The sequence below is a fragment of the Charadrius vociferus genome, unplaced genomic scaffold, assembly GCF_000708025.1.
Source record: "Charadrius vociferus isolate BGI_N301 unplaced genomic scaffold, ASM70802v2 scaffold162, whole genome shotgun sequence".
Classification (NCBI taxonomy): Eukaryota; Metazoa; Chordata; class Aves; order Charadriiformes; family Charadriidae; genus Charadrius; species Charadrius vociferus.
In genome coordinates this window covers 4,647,224-4,672,713 of record NW_009647236.1, presented here as the reverse complement: position 1 = coordinate 4,672,713, position 25,490 = coordinate 4,647,224, and the positions used below count along the sequence as shown (strand labels likewise).

At 45.3% G+C, this 25,490-nt stretch overlaps 1 protein-coding gene across 1 annotated transcript; it reads left to right on the top strand.

Annotated features, from left to right (window-relative positions):
- The first annotated feature begins 724 nt into the window (after nucleotides 1-724).
- Nucleotides 725-13,293, top strand: QTRTD1 (queuine tRNA-ribosyltransferase domain containing 1). The gene is made up of 7 exons (XM_009879954.1): nucleotides 725-773; nucleotides 3,040-3,116; nucleotides 6,448-6,657; nucleotides 7,462-7,661; nucleotides 10,237-10,388; nucleotides 11,927-12,041; nucleotides 13,032-13,293. The coding sequence occupies exons 2-7, from the start codon at nucleotides 3,042-3,044 to the stop codon at nucleotides 13,291-13,293; spliced, it is 1,014 nt and encodes a 337-aa protein (XP_009878256.1). The 5' UTR covers nucleotides 725-773; nucleotides 3,040-3,041.
- The last annotated feature ends 12,197 nt before the right edge of the window (nucleotides 13,294-25,490 follow it).

Sequence of the window (25,490 nt, the reverse complement as noted above, 5' to 3'; positions counted from 1 at the left end):
GGGGGAGGGGGAGGGGAAGGGAGGGATGTGTGTTTCCGGGAGCGCAGCGAGACCCCGCAACGCTGGTGGGGGCAGGCGGGCTTCTCGCTTCCGCGGGTGCAAGGCAAAATGTCGAAGTCGGTTGCCGCTTTGTTGCTTTCCTGTCGAAGGGAGGTGCAGTGACTTAGTAGGAAGCAGGTGGAGGTAAGGGACCTAGAGGGCTGCCTAATTTTTGAGCGTGTTTTGGCCAAACCCCTCTTAGCCACTTTACAGGCAGAATAACCAGCTTTAGAAACAGCCAGCTCTCAAAACTAGTTAGATAAGTGGCAACTGAAAAGGAAGATTAACATCATAAAGCTTGTTAGAAGCTCTCCACTCCCTAGCGTGTGTAGTTGTTGTGATGCATGTTAGCAATGCTACCCAGAAAGTCACAGTGTAACTGCATGCTCTCCAGCAAGTCAGTGGTCACTGGTCAGTGCGAGTAAAAGCTCTGCCTTTTTGCCACAGAATTATGAGTGCCCCCAGTTTGTAAGCTGTGATTCTTGAGCTCTTTGTCTCTGGTGTTTAGTTCCATCTGCCCCTGCTTTGCTGCCTGATAGCTAGATGGCAACTATCAGTGCCTAAACTAATCCAAGTTCAGGCAACACATAAGTATGGAATCAGAAGCCTAGTTATGAAACCGCTGATCTTTCTTGACAGTTGTGTGCTTAGTTAATGTGTTTCTGTATCTGGATGCAGGGCAGAACTTCACGAGGTCCTGGAAGAATATAAAGAAGGAGCTGCAAAATTTATAGGTAAAGCATGTGTGTTTGCTTGCATGTTTGGAGAGATAATACAGGTAGATCCCACTGGTGCATTTTTAGGCAGTACAGTTGCCAGAAAGACGTAGGCATAGGCTTTCCACATTTAGGCACTTTCTCACTCAAATGGCATTAAGTAAGACTCGAAATAGTATGTTGTCAAGACTATGGCCAGAAATCCTTCAAAAACTATGAAAATATGTAATTTTTCTTTGTTTCTATTTTTCTACACCCAGCCTTCTCCTTGGGGGCTTTGGCACTGACTGGCGTGAGCTTAGCTCAAAAGTTGAGACTACAACTGAGAGAGATTTTAGCATAGCCCCCAGTCACTGCTGCAAATGAATCCTGCCAAATGCAATTTCTGACTGTTTTTGATGAGAAGTAGAAATTGCCATGAAAATGGCCTTCCCCATACAACTGTCCGAACACATTTCCTGAGAATATCTCTCTGCTCAAGCTGGCTTTTTTTGATTCTCATAAAGCAGTTGGTTTCATCTGAAGATTTTCAACAGGAAATCTTCATCCAGTGTGAATAATAAACAAGCAAAGCGCCCCATGTTAAATCAGTCTCAGCTGGTGTACACTTCTGCCTCTCAGCTATTCTTGTTCTGAGAAGGTGTTAGGGGAAGAATCCATGTCTGATTTGTGGGAGCTTTGAGGAACTAAAGGAACAGGTGGAGAAGCTTGTTTTTCCCCTGGTCTTTGTTCCTGTCAGTTTAGCAGTTGGACTGTACTTGCTTCCTGTAAATCTCCTTCCATGTTTCCATGTTAAAGAGTTAGTTTTAGGAATATACTCGATTTTGCTGATGGGTAGTGACATGCAAAACAGTCAACGTTGCTGTAGCCCTGAGGTACTGCACCATGCCTTTGTGATGTTCATCAGTGCCTGTACTCCATTCTTGGAGCAGTTCACGAATGAAATGTTTGTCTTAACACCTTGGTGATAAGAATGAGTAAAGCACAGTTCCTGCATTTGTCACTCTCTTGGATTTTTCCTCTGGTTGTCATAACAGATCAGTAAAGGCCTGACCACATGCATTACGCAGCCAAGACCAGTGTTGTTGGGCTCATGTGGTGAAGGAACCTGAGTGTGCAATGAATGCAGAGTTAGCATCTTGTGTGAAAATTCATATCATAGCCTGTATTTATATCTGAGGAGGCAGCTCAGAGAACTGGAGAATGATCAGCCCAGTCAACAAGCTTCTGTGGGATGCTTTGTTTGTCTATGTATCTCAGGCTATAGTGGGTATAGGGTTAATCCTGTCCAAGTGATGGCATGTCTTTAACTTCTGTAATTTACAGACAGTTCTTTGTATATGGAATCTAACGGGCTTTGCAAGAAAAAAAACTTTTGAGTTGCTAATGCTTGTATCAAAGCTGAGGTATTTTTATGAATATTTTGTATGTGGCAGTTACACATACATTAGGAACGTATAAAATAATGTCAATTATTACAATTTTTAAAAATGTTTAAGCATTTTTGTCCTATATATGGAGACCAAGCTTTTTATTTTATCAAAATTTTGGACATGCATTTCATTACATAAGCAAAGTTATGGCTTGGATTTCCATAGGAAGTTTGCACCCAACTTTCAGTAAACTTCAGCTGCCTTGGGACAACTTATTCCTTCAAGAAAAATCTCTTATCTGCAACTTCTTGGAGGCTTCACCAGTTTCAGTGACTATCTGTGAAAAGAAAACAGTATGTCATTGAGACATACCATCTAGCTTTCTGTATGAAATGTGAAACCTCCAATCTGGCAGGGATGATGAATTTCTTATTTCTGTAGCTGATCTGTTCTCTCGCTATATGTTGGCCTTCCTGAAAATTTCTAGGCATGAGCTGTTGCTCAGTTTAGATTGTGTCAGATGTGTATCAACAGATACACACTCCGGTGTATCAGTTGAGTGGTCAAGTGACTCAACTGTTGTGTCTGGCAAATTTTAGTAGCAGGAGTATTAATCAAGAAGAAACATAAATAGATCTCAAAGGAGCTATGTAGACTGCTGAAACAAAGGGTTTTATTTGATGGTTTGTCCTGATGCTGCACTCTCCTCCCTGCAGCTAGTAAACCTGGGGAAAAAGTCTGCCGCCTTTGGTGCTGAGAGATTAAATGAACAGTATTTTCTTTGTCAGAAAGGATTTATTTGTGTGGGGAAGAATACCCTATTCCCTTTTGCAAATTTACAAACCACATCTTTGCATTAGCTTTGTTTTGGTTTGTGAAAGTCTACTTTGTGTCTGTCTCTTTGTTCCCAGGTATGCCAGATGCGGTGCTGTACTGCTCCCTTCACGACCCGGTCACTCCCTGTCCATCTGGCTACAACACAAACAAGGTACAGTAACTGTAAAGATTTGAAAGAATCCACTTAAAGTTCCAGAAAGAAAGCTGCCAGTCCTCCCCTCATCTGTGTGGGTGTGCTTAGACAGCCACAATGTTTTTTTATGCTTTTTAGAAAAATAAATCTTTGCACAAGGAGGAATGTTATTTACATGCTCGTACCTCCAACTAAATAAAGCTGGACATTTTCTTACTTGACAGTGTGTTCCCTAACAGTTCCTGAGCAGTTAAGTGGCAATTCAGATAGGAAGGAGAGCTCTGGACTCCCATGCTGTTGCAGTTATAGAATCATAGAAGGCTTTAGGTTGGAAGGGACCTTAAAGATCATCTAGTTCTGACTCCCCTGCCACGGGCAGGGACACATCCCACAAGACCAGGTTGCTCAAAGCCCCATCCAGCCTGGTCTTGAACACTTCCAGGGATGGGGCATCCCCAGCTTCCCTGGGCAACCTGTTCAGTGACTCACCACCCTCATAGTGAAACATTTCTTCCCGATACCTAATCTAATTCTACCCTCTTCCTGTTTGAAGCCATTCCCCCTTATCCTATCACTACATGCCCCTGTAAAAAGTCCCTCTCTAGCTTTCTTATAGGTGCCCTTCAGGTACCGGAAACCTGCTATAACATCTCTCCAGAGCCTTCTCTTCTCCAGGCTGAACAACCCCAACTCTCTCAACCTGTCCTCATAGGAGAGGTGCTCCATCTCTCTGATCATCTTTGTCGCCCTCCTCTGGACTTGCTCCAACAGGTCCGTGTCCTTCTTGTGCTGAGGACTCCAGAGCTGGACACAGTACTCCAGGTGGGGTCTTGCAAGAGTGGAGTAGAGGGGCAGAATCACCTCCCTTGACCTGCTGGCCACGCTTCTTTTGGTACAGCCCAGGATGCGGTTGGCTTTCTGGGCTGTGAGCGCACATTGCCAGCTCATGTTGAGCTCCTCATCCACCAGGGCTGCTCGTTCTCCTCAGGGCTGCTCTCAATTGATTCCTCGTCCAGCCTGTAATTGTGCATAGGATTGCCCCCGCCCATATGCAGGACCTTGCACTTGGCCTGTTGAACTTCATGAGGTTCGCACAGGCCCACTTCTCAAGCCTGTCAAGATCCTTCTGGATGGCATCCCTTTCCTCCAGCATGTCGACAGCTCCACACAGCTTGGTGTCATTAATATGGTAGTAAAAGAAAGTACTTGTGTTTTAGCTTATATGCTGTACAAGCTTATGGTGATGCTACTGATAAGCAATAAACCTGAACCTCTGTGTGTGTATTTACAGTTTACTACAGGCCCACAAAGGGGAAGAACTTAGTATTTCTGCAGGAAGGTGGCTCAGTGATCGAGGAGTGTGTAGTCTTGTGGATGTTTGCCCATTCTAGCCCACAGGCACGCACATTCCCTCTGCAGTCCACATGCTACCTGCTGCCTGCCACAGCTTTGGCCTGGAGGGGCCACTTCTGGCACTTGCTTAGGTATGGTCAGTCCCAAGGCATGTTCAGACATGGTCACATTTGGTGAAAGGTCACTGAACAACAGAGGGTAACTACTGTCAGAGTGTTTCTTTTGCAGCATATATTCTTTGCTGCTGGGTTCCAGGCTGAGTCCTGGCTCTCTGCAGGGAAGGAATTATCTGAAGCTTGTCTCACTGTTGCACAGCTTTGAGGTGATAGCAGGGATGTGGCAGGTTTTCTTTTTTTTGAAGCTGGTGAAGATTTTTGTCAGCTTGTTACAAGGCCTTCTGCAGCTGTATCTGTGCTGGCAAATACTTATGAAAGCTTTTTGAAAGCAATGGGACAGAAAGCCTGACACAGGCTGGGTTTAAATAATCACAGGGTAATGCTCGGTTTCCTAAGCCATATGGCTATTTTATTTCTTAAAGCAGCTTTTTTCCTCTGGACAGCAGAATGAAGGTAACTAGACTTGATTACACTCTGTGTCCTTTGTCTCAAACAGTTCTGACTTTACTCCGCCTGCCTTCACCAGCTGTTACTTGATGCTCTCCCATAAGAGGCAGCAGGTACTAACTGGCCAACATGCTGATGCAGGACAATATATAGCTGCTGTGTTCCAATTGTTCTGCAGGTACTAATTTGGGATCTTTCTCCTTTGGAGTTATTTATTTTTTTTAATGGGAAACTTACAAAAGTGTTATTACTTTGGAAACTTCTGTCTGTTTCTTTGTTACTCAAATTTAGTGAAATTGGCTGATGAGGGCAAAAGTAATCAGGAGAGATGGATGGATGGATGGACGGAAAGCAGACTTGTGTATTTGCACAATCCTTCTGTTTTTTGTGGAGACCAGACAAAAAAAAATTGTTCTGCTCGTATTTTTTTTTTGCATCAGCTGAGCACATTCAATTTGTGAATTAGTATGCATGAGAACTGCACTGCTTAATCTGTCTGTCTGGCATAGGCTAGGAGAATGCCTCATTTAAAAAAGCACTAATGGAGTTGCAGATAAAAAGAACTAACTTCTAAAGGGCTCGAGCCCAATACTGAACCTGCTTGAATACCCTGTTAAAATTTTGGAGCAGCAGTGTCACAAGTCTAACAATAATACAATGAAACCAACTGCCAAGCTGCACTCACAGGTTAATCAAAGATTTCACAGAATAGGATAAAACATGGTAGCATGCGTAGATGCAGAGGCTGCGGTAGCATTTTGTGAATCTGAATGTTTAGTGAGTTGAATAGTAACATCTGCTAGCCCAGAAGTGTTCAGGTAACACAGCCTCTCAGTGCAAGTGCTTTTGTCTTGCTTTAAAATCTTTTATGAGGGTGGCATGGAGTAATGATGGAAGATGGATGCCCATGTGTGCACACGGAATGGAAAGCATGTTAATAGACTGCGGAGACTGTGTGTACAATCCTAATGAGTATCTGCCATTTCTTATGTTGCTCAGTTTGAAAGCTCTGTATTTGTTTTGCACTTGGCATTTCAGTCCCTTCTTAAGTGGCTGGATTTGGGACCTAAAATAAAATTAAATTAAATATTTTCTTCTTTTTAATTTTTTTTTTTAATTCTGCCAGCAATTTGTGTGATGATAGGCCAGCAGCTCTACCTCAGAGAATTCCAAATATGTTGAGAAGTCACCGTGTTGAGTGTGTGTAATGGTTTCACCAAAGGCTATCCCAGAAATCCCAGTTTCGTCATTTATATCCTTTCACGCATTGTGCCAAGGGCAGCTGATTATCTATTATCTATGCTTCTGTAGAGATTATCTATGAAGTATCATTCCAGTATCTGGTGTTTCACCAGAGGCATCCCTTCTCTCCTTTGACCCCTAAGGTCTGTTAATCTTTGCAACTAACCTTCATCCCTATGCTTCCTTGACAGATAGTGTCCCTGTGGGGAAACTCGGGGCGCATGGAAATGACAGCTTCCAAGTTCATGGACATACAGCGGGCCATCCAGCCAGACTGGTTCCAGTGCATCTCTGATGGAGACACCATTGCTGGAGAAGTTGGTAGAAAAAGAGCTAAGAAGTCTGTGGATAGGTCACTTTCCTTCCTGGACGTATGCCTTCAGCTGCTAGAGAAATCACCGGTAAGGTACCCAAAATATTGGGACAATAGCACTGCAGCTGCTTTCTGTTCTGTGCTGCATCCTAGGCCAGTCCCAAGATGTGATTTAGTAGGAAATTATGTCATGCATATGTTTTTTTCTGCTTTTGAAATGTAGTGGCTTTCTCTCACTTACCTTCATGCTGTCTACATGGGCAATGTAGGATCTTCTCATTCAGATTGAGACAACTCATCTTTTTGCTCTGAAGTCCCCTCAGTTCCAAGCAAGGGAGGACTTGCTAGAATTTGCCAGTGCTATTCTTACTTCTTCCAGCAGGTGTGAAACTTCCTTCCCTTTTGGTGAAAGGGGACATATTATCTGAATCTGTGCTACAAAGGAAAATGGGTGACAGGAGCTGATATTTGTATCCCCTGAAAGGCAATTTATTGTGAGATCTGCTGTCTGACAGCCAGGATAATGGCACCTGCTTTGTATTCTGCACTGACACATGTAGTGCTGAGGGGACATCTATAAAAAGCCATGTACAAAGATGATCTGTGGTTATTGCTTTCTATAGGGAGGTGGGAAGAATGGCACCAAAATTATCGGTGAGTTAGCGTGAAGATAAGGAGCAGAATCTTGTCTCTCCTAATCCCATTTCTAATTTACGCTTGGACTTCACAGTGTTGTGTGGGGAATACTCTTACGTGGAATAAACATTGTGGCTCTGGCAAGTTACTGGGAATGTGGGGCTTAAGTAGCAGGCATCCGGAGTCTGGGCTGTGAGATGTCTTGCTTGTCTTTGGCAGAGCACACTCTAACACTTGTAGCTTTCTCCTGGGCCAGGAACTACAAGGAAGTGTAATGTTTGGGGCAATTGAAGGTGGAGATATCTTGGAAGAGAGGCTCAGATCAGCCAGGGAGACTGCCAAGCGACCTGTGGGTGGCTTTCTGCTAGATGGCTTCCAGGGATGTGCCATGGCCAAGGAGACCAAGTTGAAACTGATAGCTTCTGTCACAGCAGAGTTGCCAGAGGATAAACCAAGGTAAGTTGTGTGGGCAACATCCCAAGACAGAGAAGGAAATAATTGCTGTGTTGCACAGCTCCATATGGGTGCCAGGCTGAATAAATTCTGCCATTGTCTGGCTGCAGCCTTCAACCCTCGTTTCAGTTCTTAGCTGCAACTTGCACCAAGCTGTGCTCACACTGTGGGTTTGAGTATTCTCCATGTTTGGAGAATAATCAAGATTTTAGTTCAAGTCGTCTTTACTTTTTTTGAGAAGAATTGCAGGTAGGTTATGTCTGGGTAGCTTGCATTTGACCTCTGAGGCTATGGTTTACTTGAAGTTCAGCTTGAACAAGAATGTTATTATCAACCTATTTTACAAGGATTACTTCTCAGAAATACTGTCATGTTTCCGATTCTCTCTGGTCTGAACTGGGGGAGAGCAGAGAGAGGTGCTGACAGAAGCAGCCAGTGCTTACGTGATCTTATGGCAGCCAGCTCTGACCTTGTACCTGAGGCACTGAGCCTGTGAACTACCAGAAGTGGTACAGCCTGGTCCAAAACAATTGTATTTTCTGCTTGGACTGGTATAGTGTGGGAACCATTGTGAGTTATGCCCATCTGATCCATGCCAGAGACTGGACAGGAGCGGCCGCATTCTTGCCTCATATAAATGACTAGCAGTAACCAAAAGCTTCCAGAAAATGCATGCTAATATTTGCTAGTTGCTCAGAACTGGAAGGGTTTCTTAGCATTGGGTTGAGCTTGCTGGCTTTTGCATGGGTTGCTCTTGCAAGAGCAGCTGCAACAGAAGTAGTATGGGTGATGTTTTCCTTGTTTCCTGAAGAGAGTGACTCAGGCCCCATTGTCTTTCAGTAGTCTGCTGCCCTCTGCTAGCTGAGCATTGCTCTTACCTAATGGTGCTCAAAAGGAAAGGAAATGTGAAAGGACGTGTCTGGTGTTGCAGCTTGTTCATGCTTAGTGGTACCTGGGGTTTGAATTTTCCTGACAATTAGAAGGCTTGCTGGGTTGTTGCCATCCTGTCTGGTTGAGCTACTTAAAAAGATCCCCTGGGAGCATTAAAGTCCAATCTGCTCAGCTAACCTTAGTGGCTACCACTGTATCTGCCTCATCTATCAAATAGTTTGCTTGTCTGGTTAAGACAGGTGTTTCTGACCTCTTTGTAGGAATAAAGCTGGTTAGCCCTAGGGGATCCTGTAAGTACCTCAAGTGAATTTCAGACAATCCTGCTTTCCTGAATCACCCTTGCTGTTCTGGCTGGAGGAGTTGCTTTATAGCTGTTTTCTACCCCAATATGAAACTCTCTAGAAGACAAATACTTTCTGTGCTTCACCCAAAAAGCAACTGGGTTTTGTGTGATGGTGAAATGATCTTATGAGTGTACTTTTTAGAGACCTTTCATGTACCAAAAGATGCTGAAGCCTCTCAGTAAAATTTATTTTCCTTTTCAATAGTATCAGAACCCTTGCAAGAACAAACGTTTGTCCTTACCTGCGCAAAGATAAGTTTTAGCAAGGGTTTGGATCATATATGCAGAGCTACTGTTTTAACTATTGAGGATCATTTTCTCCCTGCCATGAGAGCCTGAAACGTAAGACACTCATGCTGTAAACTTCTCCCATCCTTATTCTGTGCTCATCGATTTAATTGGAGTGCTTAGAAAAGTGACTAAAAATGGCACCTTGTGACTTCATTTATCAGCCCCTGTGTATTTTCCTAATTATCTGGTTAGATCATTGCCCTACATTAGCTGCTGTCAGCCCAGCCATGCACCTGCAGGAGAGCAGGCACTTCTCTGTTCTCTTCAGCTTCACCCACCCTCAGGGAAGCTGCCAAATAAATTTGGCTAACAGCAGGATCTCTATTACCATTGATGGCAATCCAGCTGGGCTCTTCCTGGCTCTTAATGCCGTGTCCCAGGAGATGTTACAGCCCAGGTTTTTGGGTAAATCATTTGAGCAGGTAGAGTGTAGGGGAGAGAGAAGAATAAAGCAAGGAACTTTTCTCTTTCCAATGACATTTCTCATTAGTACATTCTCCTCCAGGCAGTTCTCCAAGTGCTGTAAGATGTGTCTGTCACCTGAAGGACTTCTGCCTTTGACCAGCCATCTACTGCTGTCTCTGCTGCTCTTGATCAAGTCTTCTTAGACTGTCTCATAAGCAGTTACAAAACAAAGGGGTCCATATGTCTGGAAACTGGTAGTTCCTTGGGGCACAAACATGACTAAGGAAAATATCTGCTCTAAGGCATATATATTAGGTGAATTTTGAATTTAAGTGTATTTATGTGTGTGTGAAAGAAACGAAATCACTTCAAACATAATGGACAGAATGAGGTTTTTCCTCAGTGAATGAAGGATTATTGCTCCCTTCCAAATGGCAGATGAAGAAAAGCCTGCCATGTACTGGATAGGTTGGAGGTGGGGAAATGGAAGCACACAGGATTCTGAGCTATGACTGTTGTACCCACTTGCCTTCTGGTTAGCAGTTGCAGGGATAAGCTACACATGCTGCATATGTGCCTTTTCCTTCAGGTACCTGCTTGCTTGTACTCAGAATAATCAAGATTTGTCTTCTTGTGTGTCTCTTACAGAATCATCCATGGTGTAGGCAAACCAGATGAGGTGCTTGAGTGCATTGAGAGGGGAGTGGACATTTTTGAGAGTTTCTTTCCCTTCCAAGTGACAGAGCGAGGCTGTGCTTTGGTTTTCAGTTATGACTGCCATCCAGATCCTGAAGCAGCAGGTAGGCTTCCTGGTGGTCATTACAATTTTTACTGTTTCAATTAGTATTGCAGCAAGCATAATTCATGCTTTGGAGGAACCTGTATTTGAGATTTTTGTTCCTGAGGTAAGTGCAGTGACCACTGGAAAAACTGGAATTCCACTGTCAAGTGCTGCTCTTGAAGGTCGGGTATTTTGGTGTGAAAGCTGTTGAAGGCAACTTGAGGCCTCAGCCTGGGATCTGAATGTCTGATTAGCCAAAATGTTTTCAAATATTTCTTAAACACTGAACAGAAGGTGGGCTTTTTTTTTTTTGTTCGAGACCATTGGCAAATTTTTGTGTTACCATTAGCAGTGAAGACTGGACTTACTTAAGTGGAGATCTAAGATACTTGATCTCTCGAATTAACTGGATATGTTTGTTTTAATAAGGTATTTTTTAAGTCTCTTCTCCTTTCTAGTTGACAAATGTTAGGGATCCCATTTCTTTGGGCAGCTTTCCTCCTTGTCCTTGCATTCATTAGTTCATATCAGGACAAAATGGACGTCTTCATAACTCATTACCTCATTGTGCTGTGAGATGGGAGCTTGTGTATCACCCATTAAAGCATCCATCAAATGTGTTTCAACTAACCATCCTGTTTGGGCCTATTAAATGTTTTTAATACAGAAAAACGTTTTACATTTTTCCTCTTGGGTAGAACCTAGTGGTTTTTCTTGCCTGGATAATTTAAACCAGCTGAATAGAACAGAACATCTTGTTTCTTTGTGCTTGCTGCTATTTTTTTAACCCTTCTCTTTCTTGTTCTTTACCTTGTCTCATCTTATTCTTAAATCATAAGATTCTGGATGAGGACAATCTCTTTGTTCTGTCTGTGTTTAACACTCAGTAGACATGGACTGTGCAAACAGTAATATTGATGTTTCCAGACACATATCCTACTTAAGAAAGCCTAAAAATGCAAACCTACAAAATTATAGGGTCATTTTTTATTTTTAAGGTAGACTACTGAGAAGGCAGATGTGGAATCTACGTCTTCTGCATCAGTGCTACCAGTCTCTTTTTATTCTAATTCTTAAAAAAAAAAAAAAGGCATCTAAATCTCTGAGCCTGATGACAGCATGGAAAGTAGAATGATTGAATGCAGATGAGTTGCCTGTCTACTCTAACAAAATCTCAATAAAATCAATTTGTTCAGGTGACTGCATTCTATTCAGCATGCAGTTCAGACTGTAAATATTTTTGACATTTTATTAAGAATTCAGCTCAGCAGAGCAACAAAAAGTTATACTGTTGTTTCAGCTCTAACTTTTCATTAGGTTTAGTAGATTAGTTTTCACATGTCTCTTGCAGTTTTAATCATCTAGAATTGTATTTGTGTTAACTAACCTATGACAATTAAAGAAAAATAGTTGCTTACTATAGGAAAGAGGTTGAAACTTGTGGCAGGAGTTTTCATCTGGCAAGAGGGTAGCAGAAATACCTCCTGTAAGGTTGCTACCCTTCCTCTGCCCTTACTGTCTGTTCTTAAAAGGCTTTTGTCTTTTTATTTAAAACAGTTTTAGAACAAAATGGGGCTCAGGACCTGGAGAAGAATGGTGCTGAAGACCAGGATGAAATCTCCAAAACTGATCCAGAAATGACACCATTTGAGATATTTCTGAAGGACAAAAGGTACATGAGTTTGTGAGGAGGGTACCTGCAGCTGTATCAGTAAATATGATGTTTTCGTCCTCTGTATTTGATAGCATGTTGTCAATAGCTGGATGGGAGATGCCATAAAATGTGACGGTACTGAAGAAAGTACTTCTAGACATTGAATGGAGAGTGTTGGACAAGCATTCTAGCTTCTTTTCAGGCAATAGTGTATGGCTGAAAGCACCGTCTTTCACCTGACCTAAAGCCAGGGATTTTCTTACCGTTTATCCAGCAGACATACTGTGGTCATAACTATGGTCTAGCTGGAAGACAGTAGCTTGACAAAGGTTGTCTGGGGATCATTTTTGTCTTCCACATCTAACTCGGGTCATCTCGAGATGCTGGATTTCATTTAAGCTATGGAGATCCTCCACTTTCTGACTCAGTTTGGGCAGCTGCAGAACAATTCTGCAGTTTCTGGATACTTCGCAAAAACTTTGGCCAGTGTCAGCACCTGTCCTTCCTTCTCTTTTCCACAGCTACCGCTAGGGTCTCTGAGGAGACAACTGTGTGGCTCTGCTCCATCCTCTCCACTTTGTGAGAATGGTGCATCTTGCACTAGAGGAGGAATACTGTTCTGTGAATAGTGGAATCAGTAAATCCTTGTTTCTAATAGCTTCCTCTGTCATAGACTGTGTGGTAGCTAGCGAGGCATGTCATGCGGCAGCTTTTCTGTCAGGGAAGGTGTAAGGCCTCTCTCTGCTGTTAGCTGTGTTGTAGTCAAAGTTCTCCTCTGACTTAAATGTGTGGCCTTTTGGCTCTGTAGTTAGTTCTTACTTGATATTTGATGTCCTTCATGCCGTGGTGCTGGCTGTAGATGACAACACATCTTAGAGCAGCTGGATTCAGGCCCTCAGGACTTCAAGGCTCAAGTCCCTGCAAAAGGCCATGTAGTAACTGGACATTCTTTATTGTTTGATTTGGTCTTGCTACCGTTGATGTTATCTAATATTGCTTCCTCCTTAGATATCAAGATGATTTTCGCCCTTTGCTGGAAGGATGCACCTGTTACTGTTGTCAGAGGCATACTCGTGCCTACATCCATCACCTCCTTGTGACCAATGAGCTGTTGGCCGGTGTCCTGCTCATGATGCACAACTTCCAGCACTACTTCAGTTTCTTCAGTGCCATACGGGATGCTTTAAGAGACAATAAACTGGATCAGTTGAAAAAGCTTGTCTTCAGGCAGGCACTTCAAGGCCCAGCAAGTGCGAAGCCAGGCCAGTGAGTTCAGAGAAGGTTGCAGGCTACATCCTTATCCAGTGGGACTGTGTAAGGTGGACTGCCAACAGTGTCACCTGGACTGGTTAGTAGTAGAATGCCTTCCTTACTGGAGGAAATTGAAGGGGACATTTGAAGAAGATCTCACTTCCTGGTGGGGAAGGACGATCTTATTCAAATTTCTCTTTCAGTTAATCGTCTTGGTGCCTTCTCAGGGTATGGAGGGGCCTCAACAATTCACAAGACTGGTGTGGATAGCTTTGTTTACAGTTACTCACTGTTGGTTTTCCATGTGGCAGGACAGAATTATTGAACTTGTGATTGAAGAAGTGGAGCATATATTTTAAATTACTCTAGCTGCTAACAGGAGGCTCAGCAGCTGTTTGGGACTCTTACTCCATACCCAGTGCGTATTACAAGTAATTATTTTTCTAGAAAATCCCAGTGGTGTGGTTGTCCCATCACGCAGCTCCTTGATGAGAAAGCCTGTCTCAGTTGAAAACACTGTTCCTTATGGCCACTGCCAGCATCTGTCCTTGAAAAGAACTGACTGGAAGTGCTGCCGTGTTCAGTGGCACAAGGGACTGTATGTGTACTTCTCCCTCAGGCCACCTGCAGTGCAGAATGTTCTCTGGGCCAGGAGGAGGCCCTCCACCTCGGCCTGGCCTTGAAAACCCCTGACGTTAGAGACAGAAAGAAGAGAAGGTGTTTAACCCGTGTCCTGCTATAGAGGGTTTTTTGACTCTGTACCCTTTCACCTGTGCGGACTAAGATTTCACTCCCGCACTAGCATGTGGATGATAATGAATTCTTTCCAGCTGTCCTAGCACTGGTCAAATAGCAGGCTATGCAAATGTCAGTGACATGGAGCTGTGGAAGAGATGTATTGCAGGAAAAGGCATTTAGAAAAGATTCTTGTGGCTCCTTGTTTTAAAATATGACTTATTTCTATCATTCCTCTTACTTAGGTTTTTTTTTTTATGCCCCTTACACTGGAATCCTGGATTTCTTCATTTTTTGTTACAAAGTAACAATAAAAAAGAATTTATTATTAATTACATTGGCTCCTCAATGTGTGACAGAGGTGATGTACTGGAGGGCTTGAGTGCAGTACTCGAGAAGATGTCTTCTTGCCTTCGCAGCCTGCTGGAGGACAGTGGGTCATCTAGAAGTAGGATCCTGTCATGGAGCAGGGGTCCAAATAATTTGCTTCAAATAGAGCCCTAATAGACGGGGAAGCGTTAAAGACACCTGCCCGTCCCTCTCCCCATAAGAACTCTACTACCTGAATTAAGCTTAAAAAAATTCTACAGTTGAAGTTGCTGGCCTTCAAGCAATTAAGAATTAATCTGCAGTTTGCTCTTCTTCACCGCTTCTTCAATGTTCCAAGATTTTAATATCACATCAGAATGGCTTTACCATAGACTATAAGGAGTCTTTCCCTTCCCTGTCAGCATCACTTGTGCATCCCTGTTTCCTTGGGCAGGTACACAATGGTGTCAGAGTCCTTTTCACCATCTCAGCGTTGCCCTAACTATATATCTGTTCCACAGGATCCTAAAGAAATGGTGTAAAGACTGTTTTATTGTTGTCTTTAAAAAGAGATTACAAGGAATAATTCAACCACAGAAACTACATAAAATACAGGACTGATGTCCTCACCCTGAGGACACAGTATGTTATGATTGTTAATGTTGATGCAGCACTGGGCAACTTGGAGATAGTGTCCTGGATATACAGTGTGAGGTAGAAGGTCTGACATTTTCAGGATCCACCTATCTTGAAGGGCAGGGAATTCTAATGAAACAAAAATGTTTTGTGCTTCTTTCGAGAAGAATGCAGGATACGACGGTGTTGGGACCTTGCAATGCTTGTTTTTGCAACGTCTGTTTCTATAATGTGTCTGTGCAAAACCTTATGGGAGGGGGCATTGACAGTTTTGAAACTTCTCATTCACTCACACTTTCATATCCACATACAATCATCAAAATGCAGGAGTCAGGCCAGCATTCAGGCACCAAGACCCGTGTCTGGAGGTCTGTCAGGGATGCTCTGTGATGACACAGAGAATAAGGGATGGTGGCAATTGTGTTCTCCTCGTGTTGCCTGCATTCTTCTCCGGTTGGTAGCCCTGTTGCTAGTTTTGGAAGTGCCGTTTTGTACCCTTTGGGAGCTAGCTGTGATCAATCTCCCCATCCTGCCCCACCTCTGTTATCCTACTAAATCATTAGGATTTATTCATTTTTCTTTGTCTCCCAACCTGGGTGTTTTGAGAAGCTGCCCATAGCTGTACTAGGATCTTGGTGACCTGCTAAGTGACGTGTCAATAACATGCCATTCTCAGTATCCCTTTTGCTCTTCCTTCTGGGCTTCCAGTCTTTCCACACCACTGTGTTCCTGTTCATTCTCCATTCATACCGATCGGGTTTTCCTGTTAATGGTTCTCTGCTTAGCTTGTGTGTGTGTGCATGTGTGCGCCACAGCTGCACAAAGTCAACAATTTACTATTGGGCAAAATTTGCTCACAAATCCTGAACTACTGCACTAACTCTGAAACAACCTTAATGTGTTGTATTTACACAAGTTTTCAATCTCTCTGTCAGTCCTCCTAGTTCACATTTTAAATTTTAAGCAACATTTTTCATGCTGACTTAGAAAGTTTCTTATTTCCAAGCAGAGATCTAACTTCTTTCAAAAACAGAATTCTTGCCCTAATATGGGGAAGAAAACTACATGAAGAAAACTAAAGTTTTCATGGAGAAGTGAAAATTGATATGACTAAGGAGTGGAAAATTTTGTGCTAAATTAACTTTATTTATCATAGAAGACTACAAAAATATCCTTGACTGCCGTCTGTCCCCAAATGGCAGAATGCAAAAGAGCAGAACAGAATACAAAAGAGATGGTGTGTTACAAAAGCATTAGACCCTTGTACATCTTTCCCTTAGCAGCTTTTAGTGTAGCCTTCCCCTCGATAAAGAAACATCTTTCGTGTTGTTCTGTTTCTGATGAGAATAACTGGCAGGGCCCCATGTTAAATGTTAAGCCCTATACCCTTCTGACTGCTTCATCAGTATTCCTCTCAGTAACTTACTCCTTTCAGAGCTATTTTAATATTGCAAACTCTTCAGCAGTTTCAAAGGTATGCTTTAAAATGCATTAAGGAAAAAAAAAATCAAATTGGTATATCACAAAAATGTTTTCTCCTTTCCTTCAGGTATGTCATTTCTTCCCCCATACATTCACCCACTGCATCCATCATCTAAATTAGTAGGACACGGTGTCCATGAGAGGTGGTATCAAGCCTTGTCTGACAGTTTCTAGGTCTGCTTTTCTGTGGCTCTACAGGCTTGCAGGAGCTGCCCAAGACTGGAAGCGTTCCAGCAGGGTGTTCCATTTATTTCTACATCTCTTAGGTCCAGAGGGCTTTCAGGTCATGGGGTTTTTATGCATAGAAAAATCAGCTCCAGGTATGTTTCAGAGGTGCTTTTAAGCATTGGGTAGCTATTTTTTTTGCTTCCTGAACCCTGTTGATTTTTGATTCATAACCTCATTTGGCAGGCGAAGGGCTGTTTAAAAAAAAAAAAAGCCCAAATAAAATGTTAAAACCTTCCTCTCAGTAATTTCAGAGAGGTTTCCTCTGTGATATGGAGGGCATACACAAAAGAGATGATGGTGCAGGCCAGTTTAATGGTCTTATTTGTGGTACTCTGGGGTGATCTACATAATTCACTAGGAACTTCATCACTTTTCTGGTAATGCAGCGCTCACTTCTCCAGGCTATTCAAGATGTTCAAGCATGTGTTACCATCCCTCCTTAAGCACGTTCTGTAGGCATGATAGGACTTTTTCAAACAAAAAGAGAATGAAGTTAAATCCCTTTGGGAAGTTGGATCTAGGCTGGCAAAGTTGGTGCCGGCACAAAAGTGGTTAACCTCTTCCTGTAGCAAAATGTTCTTCTTGTTTCCCTGTTGATGTTGCCAGTGTGAGTAGTGTCCTTCAGAGTGCACAGTCCCCTCCCTGGTGGCATATTGGCTGGAAAAGGCAATACCTTCCCTGCCTTGCGGTGAGGTGATGATGAACTGCCTGGTTACTTCTACATCTGTCGTCTGTACGATTTAATTAGACTGGTCGGATGAAGGTGCAACACAGTGGGATGCTCTGTCATGCTTCTTATGTACCTTCTCCAGCTCCTGGCCTTGCTCGCTCCCCATCGGTTTGAAAACAGGAGAAAGCCTGCTCTCTTCAGCAGCTGTTTGTGTGTCCGAACATCTTGCAGAGCTCTTCGGGGAGCAGGTTTGGATGAGAAGGGGTTATTTCGTTAACTGGGGTTATTTCAAACTTCAGCCTGAAAATTTAAGAAGCTATATAATGGAGACAGGGCCATATATAAAGAAATGATAACTGCAGGCATCTGGATCTGCTAGACAGCTCAGGATTAGCCAGCTTCCTGTCTTCCCTATCCCACTGCTACTCTGTAAAGCATTTTCTGGTCAAGGGGATGGCCAATGCACTGGGAAATGCAATGGCTATGGTTCATGCCTGCGGTTCTACAGGACGAGGTACATCTCCTGTGCGTACTTGCAGAGCAGGTTGATTTGCAGACTGGTGGTGAAGAAAAAATCTTAAAACTACAGCCCTTCAATGTAAAGGTCCAGCACAGATTTTTCAGAAAAGAAAGGAGTGGTTTCAAGGTCCTTGCCCAGAGTTCTTGGACCCATTCCAGTGCTGTGTGATGCCTTCCCGTCTTGAGTTGACTGCCTTTGTGAGGTACTGGACATGTATTGCAAAGCATAACATGAATGTGGCTTTGTAGCGATGTTTTATGCTTGTTGCTCCCTGCTTCCCCTGGAGAACAGCTGGTTTGGCTTTTGACCAGGTGATCAGGGGAGGTGTTGAAGTGATGTAGCCAGCATCGTGCTGGAAGTCAGCAGAGCTGAGGCTACAAATCTGTCCTGAGCTTTTTAGATTGCCCTTCCCAGACCAGAATGGAACCCTCTACAATATAATGTCAAATTTAATATGTGCCGAAAAACATCTGAGGAAACCAACCCTTAGGAAAGCCAGATACTTTCCTCAGATGAAGCTGAACAAACTGAGACGGGGGAGAACAGAGACTGGCAGACAGCCGAAACCTTCAAAGAGACGCAGCATCTTCAAGGAAGGGAGCAGGAGATGGAGCATCTGGGAGGAAGGAGCATACGCAAACAGGATGATTAGGACTTGGCAAGGCCAGCAAAGAAACGAGTGGGAGCTGTGCAGTATGTCCTCACGTAGCATTGCCAACACCAAGCTGCAGAAGACACTGGCATATGCCTTTTTACATCCCTTGTTTTGCGCATGTCTTGAGGAGGATGAAGCATTTTGTTGTTGCTCAGGAAATTTAGCAATGGCGGCTGTACTCCTGCTCACAAAGGCAAAAGGCTACGGAGTAATGCTGGTGGCCTTCAGACCTGAAGCTGAGGGCTGATTGAGTGGTCGACTCACCCCTGATACCTGGCTCCCCTGCTCCCCGCAACCAGTGCCTTCGCAAACATTCAGGGCAGTCCTCCAACGTTAATGATCTGCCCATCTCCCTCTGCGTGTCCCTCACAGACACACAGACAGAAATGCCGCTGTCTCTCAGCGGAGGCATTGCAGCTGAGCAGTCCATGGGCATCACAACCCTTCAGCCATGGCACAGGGTGGCAAAAAGAGACATAAGGTCCCATGGAAAGTGTGCTGCTGCCAGCCGAAACCTTCAAAGAGATGCAGCATCTTCAAGGAAGGGAGCAGGAGATGGAGAATCTGGGAGGAAGGAGCATACGCAAACAGTCTTTATTTGTGCTGTTCAATTTGCCATGCTCACAGCTGCGGGGTAAAACTTACTAAAAGTGACAGGAGTCCCTAGGGCAGAGAACCAAAAAGGTCTTCCCCAAATCGCCAAACATACAGCAGCCTGGTGCTTGTCTCGCTGAGGTGTTTAAATCATTATACTGAAATTAATTTTTAATTATGTTCGTTTTCTTCTTTGGCTCTAGGGGCTTTCTTTTTCGTTGCATTCAGGGAAGAGATGAGACCAGTGTCTGGCAGGAAGGGTTTCATTAATGTGTGGCCAGAATCCTGAAGGAGGCTCCGGACAATTCCTCGCCTGGGCCTGGGAGAAAGAGCATCCCTGTTGGAGAAAGGTTTGGTTGGCATCAGAGCTGATGGGCTCCCGTTCTGGCGCTTGAGGTGGTATGAAACCAAGAAAGGGTGGTATGAGGGATGCCAGGAAAGCACAAGAAAGGTCACCGCTCTGCCTTGAGTTGAGACTGACTGGAGAGTAACAGCACAGCTAGATCAGTGGCACTCAAGACTGAAAGGCAGGATTGGCCTGGGATGTATCTTTGACGTATGTAGCAGCTGATGCTGACTTTGAAGAAGTACTGTTTCGAATCCCTCACACCTTGAATTGCCTGCAGCCTTGTGAGCCTGCCTTTGCTCCTAAGGCAGCAAGTCAGGTGGTGAGATACCATCAGCAGATGACAACTATGTTAATCATTATTACCATTAGATAAGGAAAAGTTCAATTCAGTTGTTCAGTCAAAGGCTAATTCAGATTTGGGGTACTCGCACTGGTCTGAGACAGAACTGACGTGTCCGTTCTCTTTGGGAGATGAGACACCTCACAGCCAGGAGCGTTTGCAGGCTGAAGCCTGCCAGAGCCTCTCATTGCTTTGTGAGCAAACCATCACACACTTGGCTGAAACTAATCAGATTGCTACCAGCGTCCTCTGAGTGTCCACAATTCCTATTTGTAGTTTTCTGAGCGTCACCATATCAGCAGCCTGCAGCCTCTTGAACCTTCCTCGAAAAGCTGGCATTGATTAGACGTTCTTCAAAAACGACCACGTCACTAACAGTGACTGAGACAGGGTTGTGCTCTGCAATAAGCTTCAGCCAAGCTTCGTCTTGCGTGAGGCTGCCCCTTCCAGAGGAGCTGCTAAGCTGAGCAGGTTGTGCTGACCCCAGCTGTGAACTGAGGACCAGCCTGGGGAAACAGTCCCCCGGGTCACCCCGATCCCCCTCGGCAGTGCTGCCATACAGGTCCCGGTGCAGTTCCTCCAAGGGGCAGCTGCTCGTGCTGTGCCCCCCAGTGGGGTCCAGCTGGGCTCAGCTGCGTGAGCTGGGCTGCCCAGCCCCTGAGGAGTCTAGGGAGGGTTACCTGGGAAAGCCAGGTTTTCTGCAAGCCTTCGTTTTGTCCTTGTTGTAGTCTGACAAATGTGGGGTTTTTTTTAACGTCTGGCTGCAGCTGGGGTTGTTAAGACAACGCGTGCCACCGCTGCTGCAAGGTGCACTGGAGCATGCTGGCTGAGCAGTCTGACCTACAGAGCAGCAGGGCTGTGCCGGTGGGTGAAACCCACCTCCTCCACCAGTTCCTTGCCTTCCCAGCAGGCAGCTTTCCCTCATCGAAGGTTGTTTTACCTTCTCCCCTGTGGGCCTTTGTGCTTTCCTGCTTAAAGGCTCCTGCATCACCTGGTGCCTGTCATGCCTGCTGCTGCCTCCGACAGGGGAGAGTATTTCATGGCTTCTCTGTTTACATTTTATGATGTAAAACTCAACATGAGAACTGCTGATTTTAGCTCTGGATGGCTTCGGTTTGATGCCCGCTACCATTTAAGGTTTTAGTAACTTGGGTAACCTGTGATTTTGCTGCTAGACCTGAAGTTTAAGTTGTAGCCCTTGAGAACGCAGCTGAGAACCGTGGGGCACACGTGGGGCTCTGATCCATGATGGACATCTCCTGTTGCACCTGCACCTGAGTAAGCCACAGAAGTAGTCACAATAAGCATCATACAGCAACCTAAATAGAAATTTTTGGTGGTCTGTGAAGGGGTGGCAGCGAGCTATGGAGATGTTCTCTGCTTGCTTCTGCTGGCCATGCTTTGTATGAGTGAGCGACTGAGAGCTGTTTGGGGCAGGTTGTCTTGTTTTGTCTTGTTTTCATAGGATAGGTACCCACCTTAAATACCCTCTACCATCATGGCCACCGCAGAGCAGCCTGAGGAGACGTTGCACATTGAGAGTCACCATGGAGAGTAGGTTGCTGCCTGACTGGCTGTTCTTTAAAGCCAGTCCAGAGTTGGGGGGGCAAGCAGGAGGTGAGCATCTCTGACCATTTATTCTGAAAAAAAATCTTATTCTGAACAATGGAGTCATAATCCGTTTTATGCTCCAAAAAAAAATAAAGCGCTTCAGAGCTGTGACCATTCTCAGGGTCCCCCATGTTCCCCCTGGGAGGGCACTGGGAGGGTTGTGCTGTTTAGGAGCCCCCACAGAGCAGCATTACATGCGGGAGTGGGAAACTTGATGCAGGCAACATGTGGCACACCTACCACAGATGTACCCCATGGATGTGGCAGCTCTGGGGAGCCCCAGGCAGGTGCGGAGGAGATCAGGGGCTCCATGGCTTTGTCTGAGTCGGTGTGCGGTGCGGCGAGAGAGCTGCATGTGCCTGCCAACCTGGGAGAGAGTAACTCACTGCCAGCCCGCTGAGCGAGCCCTGGGGCTACCTGGGGCGAGCGGGCGGCTCGTCTGGGCTCCCACAGCTCAGTCAGAGCTACAGCTCTGGGAGCTGGGGCAACACGTCTGCCTGGAGAAACAGCGGTGGACGGGGATAAACGGTGTTTTTCAGTCCGTTTCTCAGGCGTGCTGTAATTGCGTCTAGACAGGCAGTACTTGGATGGCTGCCTTGTACCTTGCGGAGGGGGGGGGCTGCTGTTCCCGGTGGGTTTTGCCATCACTCCTTCATCTCCAAAGGGTCTTAACTCTCTTCAGCTACAGTAGAGATGCTTCCTGGCTATTTGGTCTGCTGGCTTGTCTACAAATGGCATCCAGCGCAGGGGACCGTAGGGATCCTGTTCCGGCTGCCCGGTGGAGCAAGGTGAAGGTGAGCCCAGACTGCACGTCCACCCAGCTCGCTGTCAGAGCGGGTCTCCAGACACCGGGAATTATTTACAGCCTGCGGCGGTCTCTGAGCTCCCTCTTTCTCTCTGCGGGAGAGAAGCTTTCTGCATTCTCCAAAGGCTCTTCTAATGTGACTATCAGCATGTAAATGAAACCCTGTGCAACGCCTGTGGTTCTTCAGCGCAGCACAGAGTCACGGCTCATCTCTCCTCTTCCAGCCAGTCGTGGAGCCAGGGGAAAAAAACAGCAAAGATGAAAATGTTGTAGAGAATGAAGGTTAGGAGGAGGCATTTCAGTTAAAAAATGAGGGAGTACGGATTATTCTACTGCAAATAACGAGGGGGGTGTTGCGAAGCACAGGTCCTGGGGGGCTCCTCAGCTGCCCCTCTGGCTTGCTAGGGAGGGCAGGGGATGTTAAATGATTGCACCTTTGACTGCTTCTGTTCCTTGGCCTTTCCTGTGAGGTGACCTGTGTTCATATTGCCACAGTAAAACTGGGCATGGAGCTCAAGCAGTACTTGAGGGAGGGGAAAAGAGAGATTGTTTTCTTCTGGAGTTGAGGTTTTGTAATTGTGGGTGGGGTTTGTGGTGCTTTTTTTTTTTAATTTTTGTCCATAGCAGGTTATAGTTCAAACTGTTGCTGTCAGTTTTGTGATCTGATAGTTCAAATCTTAATTGTTAAATAAGGGACCATGTTTTCAGATGTAGAACTTTCCCCATCCCTCATACCTGCATGGGTACCAAAACACTGTTTGGTCTTCTGCCACACCTCCTGTTCCTCACCTCTATCCTGAATCGCCTTGGGGATGCATCACTGCTTGAAGAACAGGTTCGTGTTCAAGTAAGATCAGACTGAACATGACACCTGAGAAATGCTAGACCAGGGCTTGAAATGGACCTAGTCACCCTTTAAAAGATATTTTTCCTTGTTTCCGTCTTTCTGGAAAACTGGTCTCTGGTGATCTGTGTTATGAAGCATCTTAATGAGAATTACTTGAGCAGCAATCTGTCTGCAGGTCGATCAATCGATTGATAACCCCAATATCCTGTGTGCCAAGTACCTCCTGTGCTGTCAAGCACCTTTGAGCAGATGCAGCAATACTACTGCACACCTGCCTGGCGTAGCTGGGAAACTAAATGACCATATTTTCAGAATTCATCTGCTGGAAGTGCTTACAGCAGCTGTTCATTTCTTTCCCAGTTGCAAGTAAAATGCAAGTTAATAATAAAGACCTCTTGTAGGTGTCCGGGTGGATGGTCATTTTGTGCAGGGAAAGTGTTAAGAGGGCTACAGGTGAGAAAAGGCTTATGGAAGGGCTAAGTTCACCACAAAGGTACCAAAACTTCCAATTACATCTGTGTTTTATTGGATTAATGCAGTTACAATGCAGTATGGAGGGCACTTCCTCAAGCACATAATACGCGCTGTCCACGAGCATCTCCTCCCAAAACCCAGACAAACAAAAGAAGTCAGAGCTCTGCTATGGGCTCCAGAGGTGGAGAATAATGGTTTTGGCTTTATATTAGGAAAAAGAGGAAGCCCTTCCTGGACGGAGGAGCTGTGGCGTGGGCGAGAGCAGAGACAGCAAACACAGTTACGCCCAAAGCTGTTGAATGAGTGCAGCTATCAGCACAGCTAAGCCCAGCCTGGGCAGTGAGAGCTGGGGCCTCGGGTCCTGTACAGCGAGGGGGAAAAAAGAGAGAAACCTGTTGAGACTGTCCCCGGTCAGGTTTGTCTGTACAAGGAGCAAAGCATTAGACTGCCCCAGCGTGAGACCTGCTTAGACGGTACGGCAGGGCTTATCTGGTGTTTGCATCCAGGAACTACTGGTGATGGCTTTGTAACATACTGCTGGGAAAGGACACTGTGGGAGGGCTGTATTTGGCCAGCTCCTGGAAGCTGGGACATGTGGACACCCTGTGTGCTGATGGTGAGAGTCCTGGGTCTGATCCCAAGGCGCATGTCCTTTCTTACTGGGAGGGATGTTACTGCAACAGCTCTCCCCAAGGGGTGGGCTGTAACAGGAGTTATCACAGCAGTCAGACTGGACAAATCCTTATTCCAGCAGCACTCCTGATGAGGAGAGGAGCACAAATGGAGGTTGGCTTCAAAGAGACCATGAACAAGTTTTGAAACAGGGTACATACAACCTGCTCCAGCTGAAAAAACAGGTTTGAACCTATTGCAGGCATGACTGGAGCTATCCTGGGCCTTGTTTATTATTTAGTCGCTCCAGTACATGACTGGGTGAGTGGTAGTTAAGTAGGGGACAATCTATCACTGATCCTTGAGTTAGGAAGACATCACTGTGATAGTGACGCACTTCTCATGTGACCTGACCTACCAGAGGGATGGTCTCCACCTCTCTACCTTGCAAGGAACAATAAAATACAGGCTGGCAGCATGGGGGAAGGTTTCATTTGCATTTGGGGAAATTTTCTCAAATGCTGAGGCTGACCCAGTTTTATGGGCAAACCTTTTGATGGAGACAACAGGGATGTTGTCGTTTCTCCATCAGTGTTCCCTTTCTAAGTCTCCTTGTCAAATTTTTGCTCTTGGCTCCAGATCAAAGGGGTCAGGGTCCTTATCCGAGAGGTCATGTTCTGCCCTCTTATTAGGACTGCTGTGTGTGAGCTGGGTACCTTCTGCAGGCTGAAGTTGCAGCATCGGGGGGACAAATGCGTTCCCAGCACGTAGGCGGGGAAGATGAGAGATGCTGTCCGCTTGGGTCCTGTATGCTCTGCAAGCCTGGCAGCTTCCAGGAGTGGAGGCTGATCTTCCACTGCACACCCGCCTCTGCCTCTCAGTGCTGCTGTGCCCAACACTGAGGGACTCACTGGTTTGCCTCTGTGTCTTCCTCCCCTCCCTTCCCAGAAGCGGGAATCATCACAGAACCACAGAATCACAGAATGGTCAGGGTTGGAAGGGACCTTCAGAGATCATCTAGTCCACCCGCCCTGCCAAAGCAGGTTCACCTAGAGCAGGTTGCACAGGAATGCATCCAGTTGAGTTTTGAATATCTCCAGAGAAGACTCCACAACCTCTCTGGGCAGCCTCTTCCAGTGCTCTGGCACCCTCAAAGTAAAGAAGTTTTTCCTCATGTTGAGACGGAATTTCCTGTGTTCCAGTTTGTGCCCGGTGCCCCTTCTCCTGTTGCTGGGCACCACTGAAAAGAGTCTGGTCCCATCCTCTTGACACCTGCCCTTTAGGTATTTGTAAGCATTGATGAGATCCACTCTCAGTCTTCTCTTCTCCAGGTTGAACAGACCCAGGTC

Bases quoted from the DNA above. Each gene is read 5' to 3' on its own strand.
- QTRTD1 (XM_009879954.1), top strand. From the start codon at position 3,042: ATGCCAGATGCGGTGCTGTACTGCTCCCTTCACGACCCGGTCACTCCC. The intron at 3,117-6,447 runs GTACAGTAACTG...CTTCCTTGACAG, and splicing joins CTGGCTACAACACAAACAAG to ATAGTGTCCCTGTGGGGAAA. The intron at 12,042-13,031 runs GTACATGAGTTT...CTTCCTCCTTAG, and splicing joins ATATTTCTGAAGGACAAAAG to ATATCAAGATGATTTTCGCC.